The sequence below is a fragment of the Pectinophora gossypiella genome, chromosome Z, assembly GCF_024362695.1.
Source record: "Pectinophora gossypiella chromosome Z, ilPecGoss1.1, whole genome shotgun sequence".
Lineage (NCBI taxonomy): Eukaryota > Metazoa > Arthropoda > Insecta > Lepidoptera > Gelechiidae > Pectinophora > Pectinophora gossypiella.
The window spans coordinates 6,718,385-6,742,287 of NC_065433.1; the positions used below are offsets into that span (position 1 = coordinate 6,718,385).

At 36.8% G+C, this 23,903-nt stretch overlaps 1 protein-coding gene across 2 annotated transcripts in view; it reads left to right on the forward strand.

Moving 5' to 3' along the window:
• LOC126380786 (transmembrane protein 198) overlaps positions 1 to 23,487 on the forward strand; it is a 32,018-nt gene extending 8,531 nt beyond the window's left edge. The window contains exons 5-10 of one of the 2 annotated variants that reach the window (XM_050030388.1): positions 7,200 to 7,272; positions 8,399 to 8,490; positions 10,010 to 10,193; positions 13,486 to 13,622; positions 14,366 to 14,560; positions 15,209 to 23,487. In XM_050030388.1, coding sequence (XP_049886345.1) covers positions 7,200 to 7,272; positions 8,399 to 8,490; positions 10,010 to 10,193; positions 13,486 to 13,622; positions 14,366 to 14,554 — 675 coding nt within the window. In that variant the 3' untranslated portion in view covers positions 14,555 to 14,560; positions 15,209 to 23,487. The remainder of the gene's footprint in view (positions 1 to 7,199; positions 7,273 to 8,398; positions 8,491 to 10,009; positions 10,194 to 13,485; positions 13,623 to 14,365; positions 14,561 to 15,208) is intronic. The other variant, XM_050030389.1, reaches the window with a different exon arrangement.
• Positions 23,488 to 23,903: the final 416 nt, after the last annotated feature.

The window sequence follows — 23,903 nt, forward strand, 5'->3', positions numbered from 1 at the left end:
TCAGTCTGCATAACCGAGGAAAAGCAGCTGCAAGAAAATACTCGGGGCTCCAGATGTTCTATAAAACTGTTGTTATACAATTTCACTAATGTGGTCGCCTAATATGATAATCTAAACGGTAATGCTCAAGCACTCCTGTCTAACCTTTTTTACAAAACTACAATTTTTACATGTATTGGTTTCCTTTGTAAAAAAATATAAGTAATCAAATAAGAACATAATAGCTCGCCTTGTATAAAGCGCTGGTGTAATTTTTGATGACGTGGTTTTTACATTCAATTTTTTTGATGTAACGACCGTAGGACACCTTTTCTTTTAGTTGGGCAAATACCGAAGAATCGCCATCGTCAACAAAGGATAAATATTGTAGCCCATGCATTTCTTCCGATTTTTGAAATCCTTCTACTAGTATAGCTGCTTCCATACCAGTAGAAGGACCTTGGTAATTTTTGAAGCAAAAATGTGATGGCACATCTTTGTTGTCTTTTTGATACATGTGGCAATGGTAACAATATTTATTTTTGATGCCAACGAAAAGGCATTTTTTGGTTTCTTTTCCAATTATGCACGCCTGTAACAGTAAAGCATACAATATTTAATTAATTCATTTATATCAGGTTCGATTAGAGAGACAGTTTTGTGTGATGTGCACGAGATGGTCTAGTACTCCCAATGAGTAAAGCTTGTAGATCTAGCTAGCGGAAGACTTTGATAAAGTCTGGGTCATTGTGGCTTCCGCCACATCGAAGTATAGCGCCCCCATAGCGACAGATTTTTTGTAGTGCAATCTACCAGAGATGTGTTCAAGAATACAGTGCACTTGTTGAACGCAGGAATGTCTGGTTCTAAAACCAAGCTATTCTGAGAGAATAAGACTTTTGGATTGGGCGTAGTCCAGTTATGTGGTAAATATGAACCGCTCATAGACCGGTAACTCGATTTATATTTGTTTTGAATTTCTTTTCACTGCTATAAAAAGACGCAGTTGCTCATAGTTAAAACTGCCGTTAGTAAACAATGAAGGGAAGACTTCTGTCTAAATACATATGTAGTCATCCGTATTTTTATACTTATTGAAAATATGTGATATTACCATTCCTGATGAAGAGCTGTAGTCATGACCATAAGACCTTTTAGCCCATCCTCCGTCAACATAAACTTCAATGAATGGAATGCCTTCTTGGTTAATATTTCCTTTTTCAAGAGCTATAGCTTTTTCTTGCTGTCCAACTTTGTTTATTTCGTCAGTGAGTTGGTCCTCCCATATAGACCCTAATAACTTTTCGGTATTTCGAAATATATTTGCGGACATAGTGGGTATATCCATAATATTTGTAATATGCGCTGCCTGAGTGTAATAACTACCTGCCGTGACTGCTCCCCAAACAAATGATTGATTAAGAGTTTCAATTTTTTCGTTACTCTTTCGGTATTCCTTCCCACACATAGAACATTGGAAAATATAAACGCAATTAAATCCATTTTTAATTTCTTGAATAAGTTCAATGACACCGCCTTCACAATTCAAGCTATGTTTTTGGAGTTCAAACGCCCAACTCAAAACATGGTGAATATCGACAATTCTATTTCCTGATAATTTGGACAAGTTGTCCACTGAAACTCTTTCCACAGTCAATTCATAAGTTGATAGATCTGGATTAGTAACTGGCCAATTCACATCCAAAACTTTAGCTTTTGGAATCGTAGGCTGCTTGCTGGTGGGTTCATTATTATAAGTCGCTTCTACGCGATAACTCGGCACAGCTCTGGTATATTTTTTAATTGTGTTGACTCTATAATAAAATTAAATTTTGTTATACAAATAAATGAGTAAGTATATAAAGATCGGCTTACGAATCTCAAGCACGACCATCCAAACCAATCGTCGAACACTAACAGCGGGCACGAACCTCAAACATGCATATTGGTCTAACTTATACAAACATAAACAGCCTATAATGTGTCACTGCATCAGGGTATCAATCATACTCCACCACGTGCTATACATTTTGACAATGTCCCCATCGGGAATCGAACCCAGACCTCCAGATCGCAAGCTGAACGCTCTAACCGCTAGATCACTAAATTATAAATTACTAAATGAAGTCTAACCTTGAAGCATCAGTAGAATCATTATCGTCAGTTTTTGTTTTTTTACGCCATACGTCGCTACGTCTAAAAAAATTAAATGTTTTATATTAGTTTTTAAGAGTACCTACAAACTAAATAACATGTTGGACATCACGTGTCCGACGATGTGTCCCCTGTGAAAAATGTGAGAATTGTCCAAAAATCGCAGAGACTTTTTTTGCAAATATTGGTGCTAATTCCTGTAAATACCATCTAATTTTATTTTAAGTTATATCTGTCATTTTCTTATCCGCCGAAAAGGAAAGGGACGGGTAATCGACAAGCATAAAATTTATGGAACACGCGTAAATTTTAAGCACGAATCTAAACCAACCGTCTAAAAATTTTACATCCGTCAATAACCCGACACAGTTAAGTAGACAGCACGTCAAACGGATTGCATACCAGCGACGTACCTTTTGATTCGCCCGGGTTATTCATTCATTTACTCATTCTTTCTAAAATTAAGAGCTGTGAATCATCCGTCCCTTTCCTTTTCGACGGATATGAAAATGACGGATATAACTTAAAATAAAATTAGACGGTGTCTGCAGGAATCGGGGCCATTATCTGGAAATAACTAAAAAATAATATACCGCTGGGTCGGGGTGTCGCAAAAAGGGTCACATACAAAATTAGGACTTAGTTTTTTTTTATCAAAAATCGCCAAAAGTAACATTCGGGATCCGGGGGGATGTGGGAGTATTAGGGTGGGGGGAAACCACGGGTGACCTTAGATGACCTAGGGAGGTCACTGACCTCAAAGTCAAGGTCATGACCTTATTCCCTTATTCTTCACAAATATAGTGTAGGTCAGACACATCAAAGGTCAAGGTCATTGACCTTAAGGGTCAAGGTCACTTATCCAAAATCAGAAATATTACCATTATATCAACTTTATGCAGTAAACTTTCGATTTCAGTGACCTCAAAGGTCAAGGTAACCAAGATCATTGATCTTAAAGGTCAAGGTCACTTATCCAAAATCAAAAATATTCCCATAATATTAACTTTATGTAGTAAACCTTCAAAGTTCGTGACCTTTAAAGGTCTTCACCGCCACCTCTCGGCCCTTCGGGCCTCGACGGTCACAAGTAACCCACTCGGCTCGCTTTGTTTTGCTCGCCCCCTGCCATACAGCCTTCGTAACCTATATTTGCAGTGACGGGGTGCCGCGAATTTCCGTGCTCGCTTCGCTCGCACCCATGACTGCTGTCGTTGCGAAACAAATCTTCACCGCCGCCTCTCGGCCCTTCGGGCGCTCATACAAAATCGACCAAAATTATTCTAAGTCTCGGACCCTTTTTGCGACACTACGTAGAATCAACTTTTGAAAATTTTAGTCCAGCTTCCATAGTAATTTCACTCGAAAATTCGGCTAAGTCAAAATCGAAGTGAAATTTTTCTAAGTGTTGAGATCCCTTTTACGACACCCTAACCGACCGCTGAAATCAATGTAGGTACAATGTCTACATTGAAATATATAAAAAAAACGTAAGAGAAGACCAACTAATCATGTACTTACGATACATCTTCGCCATGTTTTCTCTTCAGGACTTCACGAACATGTTTTATTTTTTTTCTTGGTCCTGAATATTTATGGTCTCTATAAGCAGCGATCGACGTACGCAACGATGACATCTTTGATAATGGCGGCAAAGGGAATATAAATCACTACGTTGCGTTGGATGGAAAAATAATTAATTATAAATGACAACTATTTATGCCGGTAAACGCAACAGTTTTTTTTGGTTTGGTTTTCCTCATTTCCCCGAAGGGCAAGGTAAAGGAAACTATGCCCATGCAGCCATTAAACACTTTTTTTAAACACCGTACTTGCACGTTATTTAAAAATGTTTAAATAATATGCGTATAAATAAAAATATTTTTCCAATAAGTATTCCTTTTCTCAAATTGTAGTATTTTTAGTTTTTTATTTATATTTATTCTCTTCATACAAAATCTCTTTATAAATTGTCACCGGCATTCTATTACACTTGTCAAACAGTCAAAGCCCAGAGAAAAAAAAACTATCACGCACACAAACTAACATTGACACCACTACACGCTCAGCAAATACACTGTAATCTGCACCACTACAAATGTAGAATTGATCAAAATTGAGGGTCTGAAATATGGTACTTCTCGTATTCGGATCCAAAATTTTTGTTAGTTTGCGAAAATAATACACCAAAATATTACTATTTATCGGTTTTATAACAATATTCCTCTATCCGTTTTCCTGTAGCACTGCATCAACTTTTGTATGGAAAACGAATCACCTTAAGTAAGTTTATGTTTTCGTCTGTGATAATTTACCGTCTATAGTGAATGAAGTATTTTCAACACACACATACATAAACTTTAATGGGTAATGGGGTTGCCCAAGCCACAAGTAATCAGGAGACAATCTTCAGCCATTTGATTTGAGGTCTTAAGATGGATATGATGAAGAGTATGCTAACAGGCGATCAGCCCATCCCCATATAAGGACCATCTTGTTAGAAACGATACAATCCCTCCGTCGGTCTTTACGACAAAACGTAACATAGCATCACGTCTGAGTCACCAAAGAGGTAGGCAGAGGTGTTTAGTATAGTATACATACATAGGTACACCTACTCCTCGTCAGCTATGTTTAAGTCCCACGTAATAGGGGGCCTATAGCCATTAACACATTCAAGGACAGAACGTCTACGGACGTTCCAATTCCAAGGTGTCATACTACCTATTATGAACCATCAATGATCCATGGTCTCTGTCCGTGAAAGGGTGAACCAGGTATAAATCCTGGGAAACCACGTGATATCAATTATCTATGATTCAGACATGAATTAAAACCCGTAAAGTGGAATTCAGGTGTTTAAAGCCCGAAATTCATGTCTTTTTTACGACTTGCCCGGAATGATAAACAGCTGAATGCGTTTTGTTTTTAATTCCCTGTCCAACAGAGAAGCAACTCAATGCAACTGCAATAGCAGTTTGTAACCGGAATGCTATATATAAACTATTAACACCTCGGTTCCGTTTGTATCACATAATACATGGAAATGGAGAAAGCTACGCAATAATATTTATTAGGTAGTGAAAGTTGACGTAAACTCGATTTGGTTTTCATTAGCGTTTCGTAACGATAGAAGCATAATTAATTATGCCTAACAGTAGCATCATAGGTAGTATTGATAAATATCTACTAGGTATGTAATATAATTAGTATATAAAGTAAAAAATAAATACATAATTATATTTATCAATTTGCATATGCGCGTTTATTTATACGTAATATGATGCTCTGGTGAACATATATCCCTAATGCTAAGCGAATGCTATGTTTTTCTTGGGAATGTAGGTATTGTATTTTAATAAAGCTATTAACTGCCGTGATCTTTCTACGTTTATATTTTTACTTGCGATCATCGAAGTTTTCTCCTGCCAAGTAGTTAAGTATCGTCAAATAAAAAAGTCGAGAAGTCCTACTAAAAGATACTTTGTCGTCAAGATGTTTGTTGGGCTCTAAAATATATACGTAAATGGGTATAATAATATAAGCGAAAGATCACTAACTCAATTACTCATTAAGTAGGTACGTATCTAGTTAACATTATCTGTGCCTCCCTGTATATCGGTTCTGAGTACGCGGCGGCTGAGGTGAAGGCGGGAGGGTCCGGCTTAGCAGTGAGCGCAGCCACCACCACTACCGTGTTGCTATGCACATCGGCCAGTAGGCATAAGTTTTATAGGTACAATTGTAACTATGTAGTTATCATATCACTTGCTTGCGCTCTGCGATGCGTAGCCTAGACACAAACTGCACAAAATGTTTGTTTACCTATTGCTTACCCACAAGTTTTTGTTACCTACTTATCTATGTATAACGTAAGACGGACATCGTAGATACCTATCATCGACACAAACCATGGTTTAACGATGCTAGTTAGCATAATCAACTGTTTGTACTTAATTTTTGAAATAAATAAAAATAATATCGATATCTCACAAACTACAAGTTCTTGGTGTTTCAAATTGTGCCTTTGGGGTTCTTTTTAGGACGTAGGCATAGAATAAGGAATAATACTACGTATAGAACGGCAACTCTCCGCTCCCCACTAGCGTCTTAGCTAGGTTTACCTCACCCCCCTCGAACATACGTATGGCGTCAGACGTCACACACACACAGATGAGCGTATACGATACCGTCAATGTGTAGTGTCTGTGTATAACGAGGTTGTTTGTATGTAGTGTTCGCGGTATGACCCAGGTGCTCACTAAGATGGGACTTTGTGTAATTCAACCTCTATGAAACTTCTATAGTTTTAATAGTATGGTTTCACGCGAACGAAGTTGCTATAGAAGTAGCTGTCATCCGTCAGCTACTGTATCATATAAGTATACAGGGTGTTAGTGACATCGTAACGAAAACTTTGAGTGGTGATTGAGGCCATGATTCTGAGATGATATCAAGTGGAATTTTCCGATTGTAAAAGGTCACCGGCTTCTTTTTATAGCGAATTGTTTGTGTTCATAGTTACGATGATAATGTAATATGTGTGTATTTTATCGTTGGCCAGTAATTGGGTAGTCTCCTAGGTCAAAGATAAATAGGCTACTTGGCAAACTAGTCAAATGAGATGAGTTTTTACGAACCATCAAAACGAAAGTTTTCTTTGGAGTTTGTATGGAAATACTGCCCTGTGACATCATCAATAAAAGCGGTCAAACGTCGTCATATATATATTTATTCATAAATAAAATTCGAAAATAAGACGAAAAGTAAAATGAGATTGAATTTTGATCACTGTAGACTGGCTTCTATTTCTAGATTAGCATTTTTTAATTTAACCTTGTCCCACTCAAATACCAAATTTTGAAATTCTGATTACCTACTAAATAAAGACAGGTCTAAAACTGACGAAAAAGTTTTAATCGAGAAAAACATTTATCACTTGTCACTGTGACGTCACAGTGTGCTTTGACATACAAATTTCAAACGAATTTCGTGTTTTGACGTTGATAAAAAGTAACTGATTTAAATAATAATTGTTATTATCAAATTATATGCTTCATTTTCAGTACTGGCTGTGTGTCGTGTCTCTTTTGGGGTCGGGAATCTTCTTTGCTGTCATTAACTTGTATTGGAAGAAAGGTAAGACCTAGTTTGCTATTAAGTATATAATCCCTAATGGGGTGGGCAGAGTCCCAAGTAATCAGCAGGCAATTTGCAGCTACTTTTGATAAGAAATTTATAGATAAAAAAAAACTAAAGATTGACAAGTAACAAAAACTACGTTTTTTTTTACCTTTGATGGGTTTGCTCTTGGCCTCAAGATTTGCCCGAAGGCGTTGACGAGGCCTAGTATCGAGCTCGCCCAGAACGTGCCTGTTCACTCTGGCCTTGAAAGCACTCGGGTTATATGCATTTGGAAATACAGAAGACGGCAAAAAATTCCACTCCCTAGCAGTGCACATAATGAAGGACGATGCGAAGCGTTTTGTGCGAATTGTTGGGATATCCACATGTTTTTATAAATAGCCTATGTACGATGATAAGGAGCTTAATCCACCACTCTGCTCGACTGCGAGTTGGTGGCGCTTTGTGTATAACTTCACCTTACATTATTTTGTTACCGACTTCAAAAAAGGAGGAAGTTCTCAATTCGACCGTATATATATATTTTTGTAACTTGTTGAATATGTGTTGGTAAGTAAATATATTCTATTATTATTATAGCCTCTGTATCCTTGTTAGGACGTTGGGCTCACGATCTGGAGATCCGGGTTCGATTCCCGACGGGGACATTGTTGAAATCTGGCTAGGCCATTGCAGGCTTGAATAACCTGTTTGTCCGGAAAAGTAAGATGATTCAGGGCTTCGAAAAGCACGTTAAGCCGTTGGTCCCGGCTGCATTAGCAGTCGTTAATAACCATCAATCCGCACTGTGCCCGCGTGATAGTTTAACACATTGACAGTCCCCATACAAAATATTTTGACTTCCTTGTAAGTCCCGCATACTTCAACCTTTGCTAAGTTACCCGGGATCCAAATGGAGCACCCGCCCTTAGTGCGTACCTGGTCGTTTCTTTGTGACCCATGTACGGGTCACGGACGTATGGAGCTAGTTCATGATGACCCGTATATGGATCACTGGACTGTCAACGTGTTAAGGCCCGATCTCCATATCCATCCATAGGGAAGGCCCGTGCCCCAGCAGTGTGGAAGTTCATGGGCTGATGATGATGATGATGATGTTATGTTGTTATTTGTTTGGCAGCGTTGACAATCTTCGGCACGAGCGTGTACGGCGGCGCGGTGATCGCCACGTCGTTGGACTATTTCTTCGAAAGAATGATGATGCTCAAGTGGGTCAGTACAGTATACTTGAATTATTTATTGACATACTCGCCGCATTCGCTTCACACTACTTTCGACTTTTCTATGCATTTCTTTCCTCTGTTGCATCTTTTCGTTATGCGTTAGTAGTTTTAAGTATTTGCCAGTGTGTTATGTTGGTGTTACGTACGCGTACCTACATGTAAGAGTTGAAGTGATAAACGCAACTATGATTTGAACATACTATACTGTACGTAAAGCCACGCCTACTTGTTTTCGTAATGATGTACGCAGTGATAAGTACGATGTTAGACTATGTTCATTTAGATTAGATTCATTTATTTCACATTTAGTTATACAATACATTTTAGACACAATATAAAACGGTAACAACATAAATATGATCGTCAAAAATGATAATAAAATAAAATAATGCCAACAAAGAAGATAATAAAGTAAATCAAAATGTCAAAAGATAATAGATCAATTTCAATGTCATGACTAATAATAATTATAAATTAATTATGTGTAAAATAAAATTACATTCAAGTAATTACAATAAATAAAATACAATGTCAATTTTTAATAAAATCGTCCACAGAATATAGCTCCATATCCAACAATTTTTGACGTTGATGACGACTCCGATATTCTCGTAAAAATTACATAGAAATATGTCGTTTTGAACGTACAGCTCGTATACTATTCTGACCTTTAAGTGTTCTGTAATACAAGCGTAAAAACATACTCATTTTCGCATTCATAATGTTAGTTAGCATGTAAATACGCTCCGAGCTGCGAGGAGGTTAGTGCTCCATACCATAAGCTATAATGCAGTCGTACAGGTGTATGCTGCCGAGAGTTGTGAACGTCCTCAACGATAAGACCGCCTTTGCCCGCCTTAGAATAAGTTTCTTCTGTAAATGTCTTGTGAATTTGTGTGTAATAAAGTGTTTTATTATTAATTCACGTTGGTCTAACAGAAAGCTCGATGGGGTGTGGGTACTTCGTTTATCTTGTGATGGATATGCCTATCGTACCTCTTACTATCCCATTGGGATATAGTTGTGAGCTTATGTTATGTTGTTATTATTTGTAGGTCGTTGTGGGTCCAAAGCCAACATGTAGAGGCCCCTTAATTTAATCTAAATGTGGTGTGACATCAACCGGCTATTATCTTTGTATGCACTATGAGTGCGTTCAAAGACAATCCCCGGTTCGGGGACTATTGCAGATTATGGGAACGAAGGAAACGGGGCTATTGGTTATTATGTTTCTAAACCTTAGCAGTGTTACTACAAAACACAAACTAAAAATAAACTAGGTTTAAAATAGTATGTACGAAAGAAGTCTGCGGATTTTAATGAAACTAACTTGACAAGTCATAATAGTTCTATGCAGAATCTGCGACAGTAGCGCCGCGGCCTTCGGGACTTCTTTAGTATAGTATAGTTTATCTATTAGTCTTTGTTTTGTAGTAACACTGTTAGTGTCTTCGACTTATGTAAGTTTACTGACGTGCACGGGCCTAAGCCAATTATGTTAATTGCAGGTGTGGGAGCGTGCGAAGCTAGAGCCAGCGGTGCTGCCGCCGTGCCGCCTGTCATGGCTGACGCTGGCCGCGTGGCCCGCCGCCGCCATCGTTGGCCTCACCGCGCAGTGCGCCCTCACCGGCACCGGCATATACCATGAACAGAGTAAGGCTCTCACTCCAACTGCACGCCACGGGAACAGCGGTACGACGACCTCAACCTTATTATAACTCTTGCGAATCAAATAGACTCCCCGCAGGCCTATTCTGGACACAAAAATATCTTTATTCAGTAGGTAACATAGTTACACTTTGAATCGTCAATTTTTACATAACGAACGTCTCATCCGCCTAAAACTACAGCAGCTTCTCACAACCTGTATAGCCGGGGAAAAGAAGCTGCAAGAAAAACCTCGGCACAGGGCCCTAGACGTTATTTAAAAAATAAATTAAACATTAAATATTGGTATACAATTGAGAAATTTAGCTGTCTAATATCAGTTCTCTCACAGTTAATCCCATGCATTCATATCTTCTAAATAATCACTAACTTTATAATAACCTTTTAAAGTTTCTGTTTAACTACTGTCTATTTTGGACCCGACATTCGAATTCAAAAATATCTTTATTCAGCGGGTAACATAGTTACACCTGAATCGTCAATTTTTAAACGACGAACGACACCTGCAATTTCTCCCAACCTGTGTTGCCGGGTCCTTCGGTTGTTAATTAATTTCTGTGAAAAATCAAAATCAAATTCATTCTTTAATGCCTTGTTGGCACGCGCCGAGTATACCGGCGAGACACTGCAGTCGGTCGAGTATTCGATGCGTATTGCTAAAGGAAAAATCGATCGTATGTGTTCTGTGCGTGCGCACATGCGTCAAGTGTACACTAACTGACTGCACTGTCCCACTGTTTACTTGGCATGTTTGAACAAGCCATTTCACTGACACAGACCATCGGTCATTGACCTTTCATTCATAGGGCTCCGTGACTCCGTCTATAGACCTACTGTTGGTGTAGTTGTTGACATTATTATCCAAAATAAACTTTAGAAAGTCAATTTCACATTGCTTTTTACTGTAAACTTGGCGTTCGACAAGTTTGTTTGATAATAAAGGTGTAATAATTGATATGATTTATATAAGCTGAGAACATTACCAAAATAGGCCTACTGGGTATGCAAACCCATTGATGAAATGTGTAGTTAATTCGCACGGGTTATATATATTTTATACGCCACACGACTTATCAATACTTACTATGTTCAATGTTCATCGACACAACTATAGAAAGTAATCTAACAAGGGAAAAGTTGATACTGTTGATAATAATTTATGTGTCTGAATATTCTAGTCATAGAAGGCAAGATTATGCAAGTTAAAATGCTAAAGTTAGATGCTTTAATTCTGTATTGGCGATTAGGTTTTCTGTACTAAAAAAGGGTAACATATTTTAAGGGTACCTACTTTGTTCAAAGCTTCTATAACGATATATAGTATATTATTATAAGTAATAGGTGCAAATTGCATGTAATTGGAAATTAACAACACCTAGCTTACGATTCTGCACAGCTTTGAACGTTGGCTAATCGATAAAATGTGCAACAATTGCCTAGTACTGTACTATAATGTAAATAATTTGAAATACGTTCTACTAGTGGTATTTATGAATATTTCTTGCGAGTTACCATGTCACATTAACTTTTCTGACAAATTGAAGTTAAGTCCACTTAATGTCAAATATGTTAATGCGACGGGGTTCTAAAGTACTGATGTTGTTCATGACTGCGCATAGCGTTCTACTATGAACGTAAAAGTTACAACCAGTTGTGCTATTCATATCAGGTGTATATTTGTACAATACTTTGTTCCACTTTCATCTCTCTATTTACTATATCATCATTAATTTCATGGTATAAGAAGACCAGGTATGCTCAATCTTTTGCTAGCCCATTGATGACTTAAGTGTGACCATTAAATTAGAATCTCAAACATTACAGAGACGTAAATTTTATTATTGAAAATTAAACGAATTACTGACTAATGTATTTAATTACTATTACCTACTTGTCACATCTATAAAAAATATTAAAACTGAAAGTAAATCTTTTATTAAAATTTCAAAATTTCCTTGGAAAGTAAATATAAAAACATTGGTCATTTATTTATTGGGTAGTTTATTTATTACGAAATGGCAATACAGGGCGGGATGACGTCAGCTGAGCTAACCTTGAAATGTTAGCTGTCACTTTTGAGCATACCTGGTTTACTTATGCCATGATTAGTTTAAGAGCCACGCTCTTGTCGGTGTAGCATTCTTCATGCTACGTTTTTAGGGAAAAATAAGGCAGTGGTTTCCCTCTTGGCTTCCGCCCCACTACATTTTCAGTCTAAAATGTTAGTGATTTAGCTATTTACAACGTATTCCACCAAAAGGTTGGGACAGACAGTTCGTTTAATACATACGAGGTATTATATCGGATACAGCCATGCAGAAATGGGTAGGAGACTGGCAAAACTCAAATGTATAATAAATAAAGGCCTTACGCAGGTTCCGTGCGGCGTGTTTAATAGTAGTTGTAGCTGCTTCTAGATGATCCAACTCGAACATTTATCATTAAACTGTTCCTGCCTCATCACCATTCTTATCAACTTGTACTGTGAGAAATACTAAATCATTTTTTTTGCATTTGCATCACTGACATCCTATAAACAAATAGACACACATACGCTTAGGACTTTTTCTAAAAAAGGGTCCGAACCGTGTTATGCAAACGAACTTATACTATAGATAGTATATAAGTTCGTTTGCTCAAATTAAGATGTTACGGCTGTTCAAATAAAGTGCAATATCGGTTGTACAGTCATGAGTAATATTATAATGTACCCACTTTAGGACTCTGTCGCACTAACTTATTTGACATTTAGTGAGACTTCAGTGCAATTTGTCAAAAAAAACATGTGACATGGTACCAAAATGTATGCACATTGATGCTCGTGACCGTACAGTGTCGTTACGTAACACGCCTTCGCTTTTGGCCAAGATGCGCCGCGGATACATTTTTACAGAGTTTGGTTGTCTCTTTGTTATACGACGTCTATGATTTGCATGCAATATTTAGAGCTTATTTATTGTACGTTTTTCAACCAACGCGTACACTCTGCGCGTCGTTACTAACGGTAGATGTAAACAGAGGGGTTAAATTGTTCGCGCAAATGTCAAATTACAATATTGCTTGTGGCCATTTTAACACTCCGGATCTAAAACGGACGAAAATTTTTTTGTTTTTCTATTTAGCTTTTATTTATTAATTTTAATCAAGTAAAACATAATAAATAATAATAAAGCCCGACATTTCATCACGTTTCTGTATTACGTCACAGTGTGCTTTTTCATACAAATTCCATAGTCATTTTGTGTTTAGACGTTTAGTAAAAAGTACCTGATTTGACTAGTTGGAAACTAGCCTATTTAAGGGTGTTCTTTGGCAGGTATAGGCGCCCAGAAGCGTCGTTTGAAGGCGCAGCAGGCGCGGCCGGTGACACGCGAGCAACGTGCCGAGATGAAGCAAAGGAAGTACAGATATCTCTACCAGGTCCGCACTGCACATGGAGACGTTATATCACAGGTTGGTACAAGCTGGGATCACTAGTGAACCGAGTGAGAGCCGCCAGAGCTCCCCATTTGTCCGGCCATGTAGTTAATGTGGCCAACTTAAAATAAGTCACGTGTAATAAATGAATTTGGTTGTTTGGTTGAATTTCCTGATGTTTTGTCCTAATGCGGATATATTTAATACCGGAACGGTACACAGATCACCCACTTGTGTCTAAATACGGTGTTCGTTATAATTCGGTGCAATGAGGCGTAATCGGGGCGGCGTTTTCTTTTTTTTTTAACTGTCGCGAAATTTGTCTTCTCAGCGGCTTAACATTTGTATGATGCCTTAGGACCCACCTAGCCGTAGTTATAATGATGTATACGCGAATAAATAAATTCACGCTCTCTCTTCATACTTAGCGCGGTGGCCCGAGCCACAAGTTAGAAGACGAATTTAATATCTGGGGGTTAAAAGCAATTCATCTAAAAAAGCTATATTGCTTACATTTGCTGACGTTGCGCTCTTACTTTTATGTGCGCAAATGTCAGATTGCAATATTGCTTTTTACATGAATTGCTTTTTGTTGGGAATTGGGAACGCACCCATTATTACTAGCCTAATATGTTGGCTAATCTGCGAGTCAGTAATTATGTTGGCAATACTTTTAACCAGTCATTCTGTTTTTCTGTAAAACAAGTCTTCGTTTTTCTAAATATTAACCAGAAATATCAACACTTTTTAACCCCCTGATGAATGTATTGTCTGCGTAGTCATACGTCCAAGCGCTGCAGAAGAAGGCGCAGTGCGGCAACTGGAGCGGCAGCGGCAGCGGCGGCGGCGGCGGCGAGTGCAGCACGCTGCAGAGTGACAGCACGCACCTGACGGTCCTGGCGGGCTCCGAGCACGCACCGCCCACTGACTCCGACGACGAGCTGCATCAGATACGGGCCGCGCACTAGCCGAAGGTTACAACTGTCATAACACTAACAACCTGCGGGCTTAGCACCGTAAGCGCGCGACTCTTTCTCGCCTCGACATACGTCACCCGTCACTCTCTCACAGTACTGCACAGAAAGAGACAGATGTTCTGTGTCGCGGCGAGAAAGAGTTGCGTGCTTACGGTGCTAAGCCCGCTGTACTCGAAAGGGTACGCAGAGATAAACAATATACATGGTGCCGGAAAAATCATAAAAAATTTAGTGTTTTTAGAGCAGGATGGCCGTGTGTGGTATGGTAGGCTGAATGAAACGTAACGCAAAGGTGTGTGAAAGAGAGAGCGACGAGTGAGCGAGAGAGAGGAGAGGATTGCGGAATGACAGGGAAATGGCGGACGGTTGCTTTTAAAGAAGAAAACGTAGAGAATTATAAAAGGTAACGAAATAATAATCGTTTCCTTCATCCCATATTAGCTCATATATTACATCATATATATATCCCACAATTTTTGTGACGGAAAATTCCTCTTGATATTAACTCAAAATCATGAGCCGAATCATCCTCCTGAGTATTCGGTACGGTGTTACTAACATCCTGTACCACCCAATCCCATGTAATAGGGTTCGAGAGAGCCAATGTTATCTTATATGAAATTAACAATGTTTTTTTTTCTTCAGGTCGATGAAAATTATTCAAGTGACGAAGAGGTGAGCGAATTAATTTCCCTTCTATATACGCAGTATTATTGTAAGGAGATCCCTCTCATATTATTATTATTACTACTATTATGATACTAGACGTTATATTTGTATTTAACCATATTTGTACTCAACTCTGATTATTGTACTAATGACATTATACGTGTACTTGTAGGAGTTCAAGGCCTTTACATGATTCTCAATGATTACGTTTTGTTTTTTATTATACAATCAGTATTTTTACCTATATTTCAAACGGCAGTCATTGTAAAATACGGACCTATACCTTCAGGTTAGGTAAGCGGAACTTGTGACCGCTAGGGAGGAGTCCACGCAAGACTTAAATTTAAAATTACGACCACGAGTACTAATATGTATACACTTTGATTTTATGTCACATTATCTTTTTTGACAAATTAAACCGTAAGTCTCATCAAATGTCAAATATGATAGTGCGACATGGTTCTAAAGTGGGTACATGTTATTACTCATGACTGTACACACTACATACCTATACAATGTTGTTTTTTATTGTTTTAAACAGGCTTTACCTTTTACATTCCATTTTTTATTTGTTAGAAGGACTGGATTCAGTATTATTTTGCATAGAATTATATATTTTTAAAGATTATTTTGGCTTTAAACTTTTTACTGAAGATGTTACTGAAATCATCTGTTATTTTATGATCGTTATTTTTAAATTATAAGCTCACAATATTTTTTTTTTATTTACTATAAACGTTTGTAGACATGCGCGACTTTTAATAAATAGGTTTGTTTTCGTTTAGTCTTCTACAGAAAAGGAAAACAATTAGTCTATCTTAATACTTTATTTAAAACTATATTTAGCATATTAATGATTATATATTATTTATAATATTATCATATCCTTTGATGTGTCACGGTGAAAGAACTGCGTACGACGTTTTTAAGATTGTCTAGGGCGTGCCGGATATATCTGGAAATACAGTCTAGAACCTTGTAGTTTTAATATATTTGCCATTTACTGAGACTTCAAAATCATTTTTATAAGTTAGTTAATGCGACATGGTTCTATACCGTATACGTAATAGTACATTATAGTTATACACAGTACATCTCTTATACTTATATATATATAAAACGAATACTGAGGGGGATGATTAAGACCATGATTCTGAGTTAATATCAATTTTCCTTCGAAAATTTAATCCTTTTTTTATGATTTTAAATTCTATACTTTTGCGATAGAAATTTCTCAGAACTTATGCTCTCTGAACTAAATAACTCAGAATAATGATCTGAATCATCCCCCTTAGTTTACGTTACGATATGACTTACACCCCGTACAAGTACGTACAGGTAGCCAGTACGTATGGGTGTTAGTGACAACGTAACTAATACTGAAGGGGATGTTTTAAACCACAATTCTGTGTGTGGAATTTCCTCACGTAAAATTCATGAAATTGTTTGAGTTATTTTTTTGATTATTTACAGTTCATACTTTTGCGACGGAAAATTCCACTTGATATCAACTCAGAATCATGGTCTGAATCATCCTTCAAAGTTTTCGTTACGATATCACTAACACCCTGTATACATTTATTATATCATAAAGTAATTACGATAATACTGCCAGTAGGATGGTCTTGAACTCCTGTTTGAATGAGGTTGTGTTTTCATCGATTCATATTCACAAGTTGGGTGACGAAAGGTTGTTTCGTGAACGAATAAAAACGAATAATTCGTATTATTTATTAATATATTTATGTCGTGAGTGATCGAGGCCTTTCGCTTCAGCCTATTTCAATTCGACTGTTTAAAAATATGTTCCATGCTAAAATTATATGTTTATCTACCCTATAGAAATCAAATTATTTGAAACTATCAAACTACTTATTCAAAACAAACTCGTTGCTTGTCGTGAGTATGGTAAAATTACCCATAAAAAACGAAAAAAGAACAACTAATGTCCATCCATGGCTTTGTATTTCGGACTTCAATATCAAGGGTAGATGGAGCTCGTCTTCGGATGACTCGTGGATCTAGCACCTCGATGAAGAGTTGAAGGGTATAATATACATTCTAATACGTTCCAGTATAAACACAATACTCTAACAACAAAAGTCCTGTGCTATTAAGCTGGTATTAAGATCCTTGCAGCAGAATTGAAATGGGCTTTGTCGGCCGTAATAATCTGACAATGAGGATAAAACTAGCAGCTCAAATGTAGACCGTAGCACTGTTGAGTGTTCCTAAATTTTGCCAGTTCTCCATACTGTCCACTAAAATTTGTGTTAAATTGCTATAAAATGTGGAGCAACGTGGAGTGTATCCCGTCTGAAGGATGAGTTAGGAAAAACAAAAGCCATCGGTTGGAAAAAAACAGTTTTGATTGAAAATGTGTTTCTAAGTTTTCTTCTTTCCGATCTTTAGGGAATAAATATAACACTATGAATGGTTATAGTGTAAAAATATAACCAAAACAATATGTTTGTTTACGCAAATAGTATGGGGAACTATCAAAATTTAAGAACACTATTGTAGCGACACCTGATGGGAGAAATGGGCAGTTTTTATCCTCATTTAGAGTTGTAGACGAAAATATTTCATTGTGCATAATGTTTTAGGTAACTTGAGTTTGAGTATGGAGTATGTTGTAATTAGTATAAAAAGAACAGTATTGCTCAACGTAACAGCTGTTCTTTTCAAAGAATATGATGATGTCGTCGTGTTGTAAAGCTACTTGTCATCACGACGTCTGCCTCTGACCTTTACGTCACTAACGTCTAAATATTTCTTGCCAAAATCTGTATAGACTTTAAAATGCTTCAACTGTCCATTTTTATAATGTTCTTTTTATGTATGTTGTTGTGAAAATTGAAATGTGTATAGCACAATGGATTTTGGATGTGATGAACGGGTAAACTCTTATGAAGAGACTAGCAATAAGTTGTACTATGGAATTTGATAGGAAGATTGGGAACGGAATAGATTAATCGGATACTTATTGATACTTGAATTTAAATGTAAAATTGTTTGATTTGTATTATGCCAAGCATAAAAAAAGTGTTATGAAAAAGGAAGTAAAATTGTTTCTTTTTTGTTGGCGATTATTATTGTGCTAAGATTGTTTTACAGTTGTGACGTGGGTGCTGGCGTTTGGTATTTGTTTGTTTGATATTGGAGCCGATTCTAGCGGACAAAACTTTATTTTATTTTACTCCGATAGCACTAAAAATAGTGCCCTCCTTCACTTATGGCGACTGTAAGACAGAGATAAAGCTAGTTTTATATCTGTCAAACTAAATTAAAGTTAAGTTTGTGTTGTCGAATCGGCACCACTGTGGAGCGTATTAAAAATTTTATCACATAAATAATATGGAAACGATAAGGCACCTCACAACTGTGGACAACCACCAGCTATTATAAAACTTTCATTCTATTCAGCTTGTGATAAGTTTATTGTTTTGACCAAAGTTTATTTTAGTTGTTACTCCGCTTTGAGCACAAAACTGTTTTATCTTTTGAATGTTATATAGGTAGTTTATATGGAACGAATGCAGGATATTAATAAGTAATCCGTATATATTTTACTTAAAAGTGAAGCAGGCCGACGGTACCGTGTAGATTTGCTGTTAAGATATATCGTGAAAAGTGTATTATATACATTATAGAGTATTGTTAAGGTACGTGTAGGTATAGCTAGTCTGTAGGGCAGGTGTGAGCACAGTAGACACGACTTTACCAATATCTCTCATTCTCAACATTGGTGCTGACTCCAGTACACACCAGCCAAATTTAAGTCATACCTGTCATTTTCTTATCCGCCGAAAAGGAAAGGGACGGGAAATCCCAAGGCATAAAATTTATTGAAGACATGTCAATTTTAGGCAGTAATTTAAAAAATCCAAAATTTTATATTGACAATTAACCCGACAGTCAAACGGATTGCATACGAGTGAGATGCCTATTTTATTTGCTCAGGTTATTCATTCGTTTTAAAATTAATAGTTGTGAATCATCGGTCCCTTTCATTTTCAGTAGATAAGAAAATGACAGGTATAACTTAAAATAAAATTAGGAGGTGTGTGCAGGAATCGGGGCCATTGTCCACGTGACCGCTCAATTTCTAGTCTTAATTTGTATAATTCCTCGACAATGATTCTGTTTCAATTTTACAATAAGCAGTGATTTTATATTACATCACCTATTTATACCTATTTGTTATTATCACGTAAGATTTATTTATTTCCATTTATTTTAATAAGGCATTTATGTACATTTTATGAATGCATGCCTTTAAGTTTGTAATAAAATTATATTCTTTTACATTTTTATTATTTATTGTTATTATATTTTTGGACTATTTGGTAAGTGAATATATTTTTTTTTGTTTTATTTTCTTACCTAATTCCAATTTAATAAATAATAGCCCTAGCCTTAATAGTACATCACATAAGTAACCATGCACTCGTATTCGTGGCAAGACAATCTAAATATTCTAAATTCTAATATTTTAAATAAGTTATGCAATATCGTCGTGCTTTCGTCGTATTTACGACATTAATTACAAAAATACTTCAATTATTTGTAAGGAAACAATAATATTATATTACTAAATGTGAACTATGCCGTACAAATTCTATCACTGCCAGTGTAACCTAATTTTTTGGTATTTGTTTGCAATTTAAACTTGGAAATTGATTTTAAATAAATTACAAGTTCTATTTATCTACGATTATAGCGAGTAAGATGTAACTATTTATACATTTATCAGTCCATGTGGCATGCGGCAAATACTGCTGGTTTTGTCCAGATAGACAGTGTCGCTGCGACTACTGGTCGAAGCCCGCGATATTTGTCGCGATTTGCGCGACAGCGTTACCCATACAGCGCAGTGGGGAGCGATAATAGAAATCTTAATAGTTTCAGGAGATATGTTCAGAAATCTTCACTCGAGTACACCTAGGTAGGAAGATAGTCAGCTAGCCTTAAACAATATGAAATCTAGATTATATATCAGTACCTATACTTATTAACAAAATGTTAGTTCGCATTGTTTTGACTGATTCAGGTGGCTAATATACCTTAATTCCTTTATAATGATCAAACAGATAAATAGGTGGTATATATTTCAATGTCAATTTCACCGTAGCTTGGCCCTAAGAATTTAAGTAATAATACACACTGGACTGGACACTCCATATAAATATCGTCCTTACCGCGTAACAAGCGAGACAAAGAGTCCGTGCGCGCTCTCTTACTCCTTTCGGCTATTTAGACTAAAGTGAGAGTCAGCGGGGGTGAGGTAAATCTAACTTGGTACAGCGATACGAACTCGCGCGGGGGAGGATCGTCCGTTCTATACGTGGTATTACTTTTTATTATACGGTTTATCTCCTTACTAAATGATGGCCTATCTATTATAAGCGATGGGCGGGTAACATCCCATGCAGTACTCCATATCCGTCTGAGAAGTTCAAAGTGGCTGCAAGTTGTGTTCTGGTGAATTGCCGATCTGCACACCATGATATAAATCACTATTGTAATATTCAATTTTTCTAACATCTAACATGCTTTTTTAGTAGTTAGTCGTACAGTCAGTGTCAAAATATCTTCATCACATGTTTAATTTTTCAAGTAAAGTGTAGAATTGTATGGTTTCTAAAGTAAAGAGGGCAAGAGAATGAAAATATTTTACTTATTCAAAGACAGATGAGTGATATCTTCTGTACGGTCACGAGCATTAATATGTATACACTTCGGTAGCATGTCACATTAACTTTTTTGTCTCACTAAATGTCAAATATGTTGGTGCGACAGAGTCCTAAAGTGGATACATTATATTGCTCATGTCTGTACATTATTGCATTGCATATAAATTAATATTATCCCCATAAACAACATTTATTTCTTACATGGCTTTTCCTTACTTTATAATACTTAACATTGATTATGTAGATCTGTATAAGTTGCGCGTTCACTTGAGCGGAATCAGAGCGAATGGGGCGTGGAGCATCGGCATTTACGAATTTATAAACATGGTTAGTGACATCGTAACGAATACTAAGAGGGATGATTCAGACCGTGATTCTGAGTTAATATCAAGTAGAATTTTCCGTCGCAAAATTTACGATTTTTTTTTCAAATTATTTTCAATTCTATACTTTTGCGATAGAAAATTCCACTAACTAATGTCAATTAACTCAAAAAAATCAGCTGAATCCCCCATCTCAGTATTTGTTACGACGTCACTGTTATAAGTACATACAGGTAGCCATACAAGTACGTATGGGTGTTAGTGATACCGTAACGAATACTGAAGGGGATTCAGACCATGATTCTGAGTTGATATCAAGTGCAATTTTCTGTCGGAAGAGTCATGAAAATTTTAGTATTTTTTAAAAATATATTCAGTTATAAACTTTTGCTTGATATTAACTGAGAATCATGGTCTGAATCATCCCTCAAAGTTTTCGTTACGATGTCTCTAACACCCTGTATACCCAATTCCAATAAATGAAGATGCCGATATGAACTCTGTCGAAAATAATTAATTCTTACGCTCTGTATGCTTCGTTTACGCTCCAGTAGACGCGCAGTGGTACTGCCCTTAACACGTAAATGGACGCCAGCGAGCGTCAAGGTGCCCAAAACGCAAAACTAGCCACACGCTCGATATAAATAAATAAATGCATATAATGTATACATACTATTTTTGTATAATAGGACTTAGATGGATGAAAAATCTATTTTCAAGTAAACATAATTTGCAATTGAATAGCTATTTAGGAGGTTCAAAGGTTAATACTAAATATCGATTGTGTATGTATCATTTACTAAATACTGTCATGTAGCCTAACATCGTCCGGTCCAGAAACACGTTACAGGGGGGTTAAAAAGGCCACATCGTAGCAATTCATGTAACAAAGCAAAATTGCAATTTGACATTTGCGCATATAAAATTAAGTGCGCAATGCAAACAAATGTCAAATAGCAATATTGCTTTTTAGATGAATTGCTTCGATGTGGCCATTTTAATCTCCCTGAATCACAATTTGATTCATCATTTCTGTAATGTTTAACGTAGGTTGATGTCGTAGATCAATAAATTGTAAATTAAGTGGAATGAGAATATGTTTGCGTCGATGTGACGCCGGGCGCCTTACAGTTTGGAAAATCAATATATAATTCGATTCATTCAAATAATTTACTACGGTATCTTTCCTGCACGTTTTGAGTTTAGCTCGGTAAAGCGTAGGTACTTAATACATCGTGCGAAGGATGTATCTCTCATCTTTTGCTATATATCTCTGATCTCAGTATCTTTTGCTCAGAGAACTTTTGGATACATTCTTTCAAAACTACTTCGCCACCACAGCTAAATTAAATATGCAGGTACCTATAACAGATCACAAAATGTATCCCGCTACATCATTAGGGACTAAAGGCGTCAAAAAAGATAATTCTCATCGAATAGAGAAATTGATTCAAACAATCGCTCAAATATTCTTCCAAAAAATGACTGGAATGCCAAGGACTGGCTCCTCTCGAATATCATATTGCTAAAAGGATTTGTGAAATGTTTTTGCATTATACCACTGTCTAAAAGAAACAAGACGTATTGTATAGGAACTGGGTACTGAGGAGTTTCTCCTGGGTACTGCTTATGTTTATCACAGTTAAAGTTTCTCTTGAAGCTCGTCCGCGCGCAAGTTGTTGTCTGCGCCTGAGGTATGTGAGCGGTGGGGAGCGCGATTGGCTGATTAGGTGCCAAGCTGACTCAGTCCGCCAGTCAATGTTTGTCTACTTTTCCCGGCCTGCCGCTCACGTACCCCAGGCGTGAGCCTATATACCAAAAGTTACTGTGTAACTTCATTCATCAATCCTCTAATTGGATGAATTTCAGAGTACTGAAGTCAATATAATTCCTGTCACCGCAAAAATACCCTAAAATCTAGTCTTTGTAATAATTATCTAGTTACAACTTAGTTGGTAACGTATAAATACAGATGAGTCTTATATATTTTTTCGGTGACAAAAAATGTCTGGACTTGCGGTGCTCTGAAATTAGCTACGGTAATAAATTAATTGTATTATAACTACTTGGTTCGCATATTTCAACCGCTTCGTATATTTTATGACTATAAGAAAGTAACGCAATAGACGCATTATGTATGAAATCAGACTTCGTAATAAATATTCGAGAAAGCAGTCTTTTCTTGCCAATACTGTATCTACGAAGGTTATTTTAATAAATAATTTGTTGTCCTCTCTATGTGAAGTTTTTATTTCTATTAACAATATGTCACCATTCTTATATTTTTGTTATTTTAAGCTGCGCATCGACTGGAGTAATGTTGAAACGCATGGTTTGTCAGCATATGCGAATTACTGTAGAAAACCATCTGTTTTCTAATATATCTACTGATTTGACTTTTGTCCGGCCAAGTAGTCAGTAGTAGCCATCTGCGGCAAATCTACAATAAGTCACGTCAAAAAAAAAAACTGATTTGACACACTGTTGAGACCATCGATATAACCTCAACGCTCGCTCTCTCTGATTCCTCTGCAGTGGACGCTTGAGGACCGAGCGAGTGGCGAACTTGTGACTTTTGAATTGTAGTTAAATACTTCCTCTAAGTATATATCGTAAGGTTTTGAATCGATAATGGACTATGGAAGCACTAGT